Below are 9,944 nucleotides of genomic sequence, written 5' to 3'. Positions count from 1 at the left end.
TGTGTGGCTGTGACTGAGGGGGGACAGAGCCCCGTGGGGACCAGGATGGAGTGCCTGGGGGGGGCCAGGTCCCTGGGGGACCCCACCAGCCCCCCACAGCCCCCACGCTGCCCCCTTGGGCCTCCTCGCTGGGCTCCGGGCTAGGTGGCCTTGGGGTGCCCAACTACTGTCACCTTGGACGTGTGTGAGCTCCCGGGGACTCCCCGTGTCCCCCCGCCTGCCGCAGCCCCCGGTGCCGCAGGCCACGTCCCGGCGCTGCGGGGCCCCGGCCAGGCCCTTCCTGCCCCATTTCCTCCGGCAGCCGGCGGGAAGCGAGTCCCACCCCGAGCCCTTCCGCCTGCGGGGGACAGGGTGCCCTCGCAGGACGGGCACTGGGGTCCCCCCACGCCCTGCCTCAGTGTCTCCCAGAGCCCCTGAAGCGACATCCAGAGGAGTTGGGGGGCACAAAGCACCCCCAGCTGCTGCTGCAGCGCTGCTATGTGTATGGGAATTCCCTTGCACGGAGATTCGCTTGTTCAGGTGCCCTGTGGAGCACCGAGAGCCCCCAGCCCTCTGCTCTGTGTCTCGGTTTCCCCTCTGGCTGGGCTGTTGCATGTTTGGGGACCCCAGCTCTCAGCTCCTGGGGTGTCCCATGGCTCAGTTCTCCCCTTTCCCCCTCCCCGGTACCCAGGTTAGTCTGCTGGAGATCTGGAGGTGAGAACCCCAAGGCTGCAGGTGTATTTTTGTGCACAAGGGTGTGCCATGGGGGGGTTGGGGGGGCTCAGCTGGCTCCCCGACACTCTCCTGCCTTGTCCCTGTTCCAGGACAGCTCTCTGCTGGACATTTATGGTCTGGCTCCCGCGGCCCCGGCGGCTCCCGGCATCCTCCCGCGTGCTGCCAGGGTCGGAGCACCCCGTTCCTGTCAAGGCCATCACGGGACCCCCGTCGCAGCTGCCACCCCACGCTGAGCTTTTTATAGCCCCGACCTGGGGCTGCGTGTGCCCGGAAATGGGCAGGTGGCCGTGGGACACCGGGGTCACGCGTGGCACCGGCTGAGCTGGGCAGGGCCGGGGGTCTGAGGCTGTGGGGTACGGACCAGGAACGCCCCGGAGCAGCCTGTCATTACCGACAAGTATAGGCGCGGGGCAGGGAGCCAGCGCCAGCCGTGGGCACCGGCTAATCACCGCCCGGTCATGGGCACTCTGCTAGCCCCAACGCCCACCCCGGGGCTCGGAGAGGACTGCCTGGTGGCCACTGTGCTCCACCGGAGTGTCGGGGTGGATCTCTGGGGCTGCTGTGAACCGGGGTCCCCCCCTGCAGCCCCGTGGCCTTGCCAGGGTGGCTGGGCTCGGGTTTCCTCCCCCGGAGCCATCCCAGTCCCCGCGACCTCTCCCGGGGTACAGCTAATCCCGGCTGCGGGGGCTGCCGGTGTCACCCTCCTGCCTCCGGTAACGCCGCCGCCAAGCGAGGGATGCGGGGAGCTGCAGCCACCCCGCTCCGTGTCCCCGGTGGCTTTGAGACCCCCGACAGCTCCGGGACCTGCCTGACCTGTCCCGAGGGCTCCTGGCCGTATCTCCGGGCTGGCAGCAGCCGTGCCGCTCGTCGCGTGTTGCAGGGACCACGGCAAGTCCCGCCGGGCCCGGGGGATCCCTTTGGGGACAGCCCCGGTGGTGCCGCGGGATCCCCAAGACGTCAGTGAGCAGGTGTGACGTCAGCGGGAAGGTGTGATGTCACGGAAGCCCGTCGGGGGCGGGCGGCAGCGAGAAGCGGGGCCGGACCGAGGTAACGGGCAAACGGAAAGAGGCGGCGACTGCCCCGGGCCGCCACCTCCGGTACCCCCGTGCGCCCTCCGGGCCTCTCTGGTGCCGGTCTGCCCCCCGCCCCGCCGCTCCTCACGGGGCCGGGCGTTTCGTGAGACTGACAGAATCCCGGTACCGGGGGTCCCGCTGTACCCGGGGCTCTCCGGGCACCGGGGCACCCAGGGTGGCTCCAGTCCCCCGGTGGGACCGTGCCGGGGGCTCTGCCGCTGCTGGGGGCACTAACGGGGCTGTCAATCCCGGGGCTCTGCCAACCCGGGCACAGCGGGACCTGGCCCGTTCGTTCCTGTTCGTTCCCGGGAGTGGATCGTACCGGGGGTACGGCAAGGGAAGGAACCGAGGTGGTACCGAAGTGTATCGTTTAGTACCGGAAGACACCAAGGGAGTACCGGGGGGGAAGATACCGGAGGGTATCACGGGAGGCAATGGAGTAGTAACGAAGGGTACCGGGATGGTACCGGAGGCTATTCGGTGGATACCGGCGTGGTACCGAAGGGTACTGGGGAGTTCTGCGTCCCTTCCGCTCACCCTTCGCCCTCCCGCGGGCCCGGCCCGGCTCCGCACGGGCTGAGCTCATCTTTCCAGCCCGCGGGCTCTGTTCCCGGCGCCGGCGCCCGCCAGCAGCCGCCGCTCTTTCCATCGCCCCGGCCAGGGGCTCCCCGCGGGGACTGGGCGGGAGCGGGACCCCGCGTCACTACCTCCGCACCCGGGCACCGAGCGGGAGGAGACCGGGGGTACCGGCACCGCTGAGCACCGGAGATAGCGGCTCGGATGGGCACTGGGCATAGTGGCACCGGGGGTACGGGAGACCACCGGGGAGAGCGGCACCGGGGGGACAGCGGGAATGAGGGCACTGAAGATACCGACACAGAGGGGGCACCGGGGATACCAGCACTGAGGGGACACGGGGGATAACGGTACCGGAGATACTGACACTGAGAAGGCACCGAGAATGGGGGCACCAGGGTACAGGCAACGAGGGGACATCGGGGATACCGACACCGAGAGGGCACCGGGGGTAGGGACTTAAGTGATGCTAGCATCGAGGGGTCAGCGAGGGTGGGCGCACCGGAGCAGCAGCAACGAGGGGACACCGGAAATAGCAGCAGCAAGAGAGCACCGGGGATGGAGGCACCGGGGGATGCCAACCCCGGAGTACCAACAGCGAGGAGACACCGTGAAGGGGCACCCGCCCTGGGGACACCGGGGATACCCCTGACACCGGGGCCTTCCTCCCCCCGCCGGCGGCCCCCGGAGCCCCGGGGGGGATATGTGGGGAAGCGAGGGGCGCCCGAGCTATTTTTAGCCGGGGCCGCGGGGGTATTTTTAGCCGGGGCCGCGGGTGCGTCAATGGAACCCCGCGTGCGTCACGGCCGCGCCCCCGCCGGGGCCGCCCCCCCCCGTGCGTCACGGGCCCCGCGCCGCCCCGCCCGTCACCGAGTGCTTAAGAGAAAGTAGTGGCGGGGCCGGAGCCCGGCGGAGCCCGCGGAGCGGCGGTGGCAGGAGCAGGAACCGGAGCGCCGCCGCGCCGGCACCCGGGTACGGGCGGCACCGGGATGCGGGGACCGGGCGGGGGGCACCGGGGGCGGGGGGTCCCGCTGGCAGCGGGGGCGGGCTGCGCGCACCGGGAGGTGCATGGGGTCGGGTGTACCGGTGGCACCGGGGGGAACGGATCGATTCAGATCGGGCGTGTCAGCTGGCACCGGGGGGATTCGGGTCGGGCATCCCGGTGGCACCGGGGGCTCAGGGCGGTGCGCGTCCTGCAAGGTGTATGTGGTCGGGTGTCCCGGTAGCACAACGGGCGACAGGGTCGCGCGTCCCGGTGGAACCGTGGGGAGCCTGGGCTCGCCTGTCCAAAGGACGCTGTGGAAAGAGCACCAGGTGCCACCGGCGACAGTCGGGGGTGACGGTGGACGGGACCGGGCGGTGTGCGCTGTGCGGGACTGTCCCTTGGGGGTGTCCGGTGGCACGGCGGGAGCTGAGTCGGGCGTCGCGCGTGGTGCACGGGATCGGGCGTCCCCGTGGCACCGGGAGGAACCGGATCAGGAGTCCCGGGAGGAGCCGGGGGTCGCGCACCTGGCGGGAATTGGCAGAGCGAGAGGTCTCGATCCCGGGGGTCCCGGGAAGAGTCCGGCACCACCCACTCCTCTGTGAGGAGCTGCGCAGGACCGGGAGCGACTGCTCGGGCTATGGGAGACCGGGCTGGTTCCCCCATCACGGCACCCCAACCGGGGCCAGCTGCATACGCAGGAAAACCCTAGCTCTGGGGATTGCGGGGACAGAGTCACCCCACACCGGGCATCACCCCGGGATCCCCGAGCAGAGCGGTCAGGGAACTGGCGTGGGCAGCAAGCGGGCAGGCAGCAGCATGTGGGCAGCACCGGGAACGTGGCAGTGCGAGCAGGGATGTGCAGGCAGCATCAGGAGCTGGCAGCGGAGACAGCGATGTGCAGGCAAACCCCCCGCTGCCCACGCAGGGCTGGCAGCAGCCGCTACGGCATGACCGGGCAGCAGGTGCCGGCAGGGATGTGGGCAGCGTTACCCACCCTCGGTGCCACCGGCTGCTCTCGCCCGCCCGCGGCCCGGGGCTCGGTGCCAGCGGCTGCCACCCGCCCGTGCAGGCAGCAGGCTCGGGGCTAGGCACAGGCAGCTGCCTGCACTCCCAAACGAGGAATCTGCAAATAGAGCCCGGCCGTGGGCAGCGCGGAGGCTGCTGCGGGAATCTGTACCCGGTACCGGCAGGGGACCCCAAAAGCTGTCAGCGAGTAGGTGAGAGCAAAAGCATTTAAATAACCGGGAGCACAGGAAGGGTCGAGGCATTGCATGCGCCGGGATTTCCATGTCGGCAAGGAAAACTGCCGCCGGCAGAGACAGTGTCCCCCGGGGCCGTGTCCCCATCACGGCCTCAGGTCCCCTCTGCTTCATTCGGGGACGGGAGGCAGCTGGGGGGTCACTGTCCCCTCTGAGCCCAGCTGGACAGGCACAAACTCCACCAGGACACCAGCAGCGGGCTGGGGGCTGGTGCCACCCGGTGGGTGCCAGGGCTGGACCCACGCTGGGTATTTTTAAACCCAGCTCCTGGCGGGTGTCGGCTTTCTTGGTGCCCGTGAGAGCTGCCCAGATTTGGCTGGGGGAATCCGGGGGCCGGCGGGTGCTCTGGCAGCAGGGCCGTGCCAGGACTGTGGCTGGAGGCCAGTGCAGCGTGACCTTTAAAGGTCTGCGAGATGAATTACATTATCGTCTTGCCATCGGGGCTACTTCTGGCTTGGCTTTCAGCTGGACATGGGACTCCGGTTGTCTTATGTCTCACCGGATCCATGTGCAGCCCCAAGGGGCTTCAGAGACAGAGGATCGGCTCCTCTCCCCCTGCACCCGGGGGGTCTGCCCGCACTGACCCCCCCCCAAAAAAGCCCCAAAAGTGGTTATGGGGGAAGTGGGATCCTCAAAACCTGTTTCAGCCCTGACTCTGGCTTCCCTTGGCCAGCCCTAGGGCTTGGGAATCTGCTGGCCACATTCCTCCCTCCTTCCCTTTCGGGGGCTTTTGCCAAGCCAGCGTTTTTGGGGATGTCCTTTGCACCCATTGGCTGTGCCGTGACCTTGCTCAGGGACAGTGGTGGCCGCCACCAGCCAGCCCGTGGCTATGGGGGTCCAGTTCCAGCACGAGAGGAATCGTGGAGAAGTTTCCACGGTTCTCGCCCTGTCTCCATCCTCTGCCCGGATGATGTCGGGGTCTCCACTGACGCCCCTCTCTCCCCGCAGAGATGCCCTGCATCCAGGCCCAGTACGGCACCACGGCCGCTGGCCCCTGTGAGCGCTGCCCAGCCGAGCTGCTCAGCCCCGAGGGCAGCCGATTCCCCATGGAAGTGGCTGGAGCCGATCTGGCTGCCGCCCCCGCCCTGCCCAGCTTCAGCACCTTCATGGAGGGCTACGCCGGCGAGTTTGACGCCTTCCTCTACCAGCTGCCAGCAAGCGGCCAGTCCAGCGCCGCCACCGCCTTCAAGCTGGAGGACTTCCAGGTGTACGGCTGCTATCCCAGCGCCTTCGGTGGGCAGCCGGATGAGACCCTCTCCTCCAGCGGCTCGGACTGCTACGGGAGCCCCTGCTCCATCCCCTCGCCAGCCACGCCAGGCTTCCAGCCTCCACAGGCCCCGGGCTGGGAGGGCTCCTTCGGGACATACTCACCGCTGCCGAACTACGAGGGTGGGCAGCCCTGGGCTGAGCCAGCCAAGGGCGGGGGGTCGCAGCCCCCCTTCTTCGCCTTCGGCCCCCCGGCCCCCAGTCCTGCTGGGTCCCCCGCGACCCTGAAAGGTCAGCCGGGCCCTTCACCCCGCGTGGACCCGCGGCTGCTGGACACGGACGCCTTCTCCCCGACCCAAGGTGCCCCCAGGGGTTTTGCGGGGCTGCCCCTGGCCCCCAGCTCACCGCTGCTGGAGGGACCAGCGCTGGCGCCCAGCAAGGTGCGCAGCCCTGGGGCAGGCGAGGGACGCTGCGCCGTCTGCGGGGACAACGCGTCCTGTCAGCACTACGGCGTGCGCACCTGCGAGGGCTGCAAGGGCTTCTTCAAGGTAAGGGGACCCCCCACCCCATCACGTGCTGCCTGGATGTTCCCACAATGCTTTGCAGCAGCAGGAGGATGCTGCGGGGTGCCCCAGGGAGGGGCAGGGCAGGGATTGGGGCCACGGAGCCCTCCCCACGGACATGGAGCCGGATGCCGGGCTGGAGCGGGAGGCAGGGGAGGACAGAAGGGCTTTTGTTTGGAGCTCGGCGCCCCAGGCTGAGCTCGGCCGCTCCTTCCCCACCCGCAGCGCACAGTGCAGAAGAATGCCAAGTACATCTGCTTGGCCAACAAGGATTGCCCTGTGGACAAGCGGCGCAGGAACCGCTGCCAGTTCTGCCGCTTCCAGAAGTGCCTGGCCGTCGGCATGGTCAAAGAAGGTACTGGGGTCCCATCCCGGGTTGGGGGTACCCAGCGGATTTGGGGAGTCCCCACTCTGCAGCCTTTCTGGCTGCACCGAGGACAGAGACACTCACTGCAATTCCCACCCACAGTGGTCCGGACCGACAGCCTCAAGGGGCGGCGGGGTCGTCTCCCCTCCAAACCCAAACAGCCACCAGATGCATCCCCCGTCAGCCTCATCACCTCGCTGGTGCGAGCACACATTGACTCCATCCCCAGTGCCACCAAGCTCGACTACTCCAAGGTAGGGCTGGTGCCACTCCATGCCCTCCTCAGGGCCATGCCAGGGCTGGGACTGGATCCTGACCTCTCCCTGTCCCAGTTCCCTGCCCATCTCCATCCCCATCCCAGATCCTGATCCTGTCCCCATCCCAGTTCCTGATCCAACCTTGTCCCAATTCCTGATCCAACCTTTTCCCAGTTCTTGACCCATCCCCATCCCAGCTCCTGATCCCATCTCCATCCCAACTCCTCACCCATCTCTGATTCCTGATCCATCCCTGTCCCAGTGCCTGACCCATTCCAGTTCCTGACCCACACCCCACCACAGATCCTGATCCCATCCCCATCCCAGTTCTCCCCCACACCCATCCCAATCCTGACCCATCCCCACCCCAGTTCCAGGACTCAGCACCATGCCCATTCGAGAAGGAGGACTCAGTGGACGTGCAGCAGTTCTATGACCTTCTCACCGGCTCCATGGATGTCATCCGCAAGTGGGCCGAGAAGATCCAGGGATTCACCGAGCTGCCCAAGGAGGACCAGGATCTTCTGCTGGAGTCAGCCTTCCTGGAGCTGTTCATCCTGCGCCTGGCGTACCGGTGAGCCCCGGGGCAGTGTGGAGCAGGGGGAGGATGCACGAAGTGGGGATGTGCTGAGGGGTGACACCTGGATTTGTGCTGGCAGCTCCAAGCCAGAGGAAGGGAAACTCATCTTCTGCAACGGGGTGGTGCTGCACCGGCAGCAGTGCGTGCGCGGCTTCGGGGAGTGGATTGACGCCATCCTCGAGTTCTCCCAGAGCCTGCACCGCATGAATGTCGATGTCCCCTCCTTCTCCTGCCTCGCCGCCCTCGTCATCATCACAGGTGAGACCGCCAGACCTGCAGCTGTCCCTGTCCCCACCTCGTGCCTGTCCCCGCAGCCTCACACCCTGTGTATATTGCAGACCGGCACGGGCTGAAGGAGCCCAGGCGGGTGGAGGAGCTGCAGAACCGCATCGTGGGCTGCCTCAAGGACCACGTGGCAGCAGCAGGGGCTGAGCCTGGGCGCTCCAGCTGCCTCTCCAAGCTGCTGGGGAAGCTGCCGGAGCTACGCAGCCTCTGCACCCAGGGCCTCCAGCGCATTTTCTACCTCAAGCTGGAGGACCTGGTGCCGCCACCACCCATCGTTGACAAGATCTTCATGGACACTCTGCCCTTCTGAGCCCTGGGCGAAGGGGCTGCCACCGGCCCCTGACCCCCCTGGGGGCATCTGGGACCCACCCTGGGCAACCCTGGTTCAGTCTGAGGATGCCTGGGAACCCCCTGGGCACCCCCGGGTCACCCCTGGGATGCCTGGAACATACCCTGGGTACCCCTACATTAACCCTGGGATGTCTGAGACCCCCCTGGGTCACCCCCAGAATGCCCAGGAACCACCCAGATCACTCCCAGGATGCCAGGAACCTACGCTGGGCACCTCTGGATCAGTCCTGGGATGCTTGGGACCTCCCTGTGGACCCCTGAATGACCTCTGGGACACCTGGGACCCCCCCGGGCCATCCCTAAGACTCCATGTACACCCCTGGATCACCCCCGGAACACATGGAACGCCCTCTTGAACTCACCCCGAAGACTCCTTGGATCCCCCCCAGGCACATCTGTATCCCCCCAGAACGTCTGAAACCTCCCCTGGGTCACCCACAGGATGCCTGGGATCCCCTGGGCACCCCCAGATCACTCCAGGGATGCCTGGGATCCCCTCTGGATCACTCCCAGGATATCTGGGTCCCCCCTCAGATGCCTGAGTCTTCTTGGGGGCACCCTCGGGGGTGCCCCATGTGCCTTCACGGCCCAGGGCGCAGCCCCACAGCAGCCCCGGTGCCGTCTTCCCCGGGGGCATCGCCGGCGCGGTGCCTCCTTCCCCTGTAAAAACGCCCCCGATGTAAATAGCGCCGGCCGGGTCCTGTACAGAGTGAGGGGCGCGGGCGAGGGGGGGCTTCGGTCCCCCCAAACTCGGCCCCCTCCCCTTTATATATATTTTTCTGGGTTTCCCTCTTTTTGGCCATTTTCTGTATATAAACTTGTATGTACAGTGAGAGCTGCTGAGAGGGACTTTTGTCCCTGTGTTCCCCGTTAGTTAATATTCGGGGACTGGGGAGGGGGACAGAGCGATGGTGCTGGGGACAGCTGGGACGCTGGAGATGGGGAAAAATGGGATGTTGGAGCTGGGGAGAGTGGGGATGTTGGAGCTGGGGGCACTCTGGGGAAGGGGAGAGCCGGAGGGCTGGGGGAAAACAGGACCCCGGAGCTGGGGACAGTCAGAACTGGGGACCGGAGCTGGCGACAGGCGGGGCTCGGACAGTGTAGATGTCGGAGCTGGGGGCAGCTGGGACACTTGGGCTGGATAAAAACAGGACGCTGGAGCCGGAAAAACAGTTCACTGGAGTTGGGACAGCCGGGGCGATGGAGCTGAGGACAGCTGGGGCACGGGAGCTGGGATGTCAGAGCTGGGGACAGCCGGGTCGGCGGAGCTGGGGACAGCTGGGGCACCGGAGCTGGGGACAGCCGCGGTTCCAGAGCTGGGGACAGCCGGGGCTCCGGAGCTGGGGACAGCCGCGGTTCCAGAGCTGGGGACAGCCGGGGCTCCAGAGCTGGGGACAGCCGGGGCTCCGGAGCTGGGGACAGCCGGGGCTCCGGAGCCGCACGTTGCCCACGCCGCTGCCCTTGAACCGTCACTCACCCCGCGGTGGCGGCCCCGCACCTGTCGCCTGCCTGATTTATCCTCCCCAAAATAACCGGGAAGCGTGACCGGGTCCCCCGCTCGTGTTCCTGGGGACGTGGCCATTGGCAGGGCCAGCCCTGGCGGGGGGGGTGATGGCGTTTGGGGTCCCGATTCCAGGAGCTGGGGACAGAGCCGGAGGTCCCAAGGCAGGCAGTGACACGCGGGGTTGATGTGTCCTCCGGCTTGTCCCCTTCCTCCTGCTGGGGACA

At 67.4% G+C, this 9,944-nt stretch overlaps 1 protein-coding gene across 1 annotated transcript; it reads left to right on the top strand.

Moving 5' to 3' along the window:
- Positions 1–3,202: 3,202 nt before the first annotated feature.
- On the top strand, positions 3,203–9,051 carry NR4A1 (nuclear receptor subfamily 4 group A member 1). The gene is made up of 7 exons (XM_085040970.1): positions 3,203–3,335; positions 5,556–6,361; positions 6,602–6,731; positions 6,846–6,997; positions 7,372–7,574; positions 7,660–7,838; positions 7,919–9,051. Exons 2-7 carry the CDS (start codon positions 5,558–5,560, stop codon positions 8,173–8,175), a joined length of 1,725 nt encoding a protein of 574 aa, XP_084897096.1. The 5' UTR covers positions 3,203–3,335; positions 5,556–5,557; the 3' UTR covers positions 8,176–9,051.
- Positions 9,052–9,944: the final 893 nt, after the last annotated feature.

The sequence above is a fragment of the Lichenostomus cassidix genome, chromosome 29 (genome assembly GCF_008360975.1).
Source record: "Lichenostomus cassidix isolate B80296 chromosome 29, HeHo_3.0, whole genome shotgun sequence".
NCBI classification, from domain to species: Eukaryota; Metazoa; Chordata; class Aves; order Passeriformes; family Meliphagidae; genus Lichenostomus; species Lichenostomus cassidix.
This window is presented reverse-complemented; position numbering and strand designations above follow the sequence as displayed.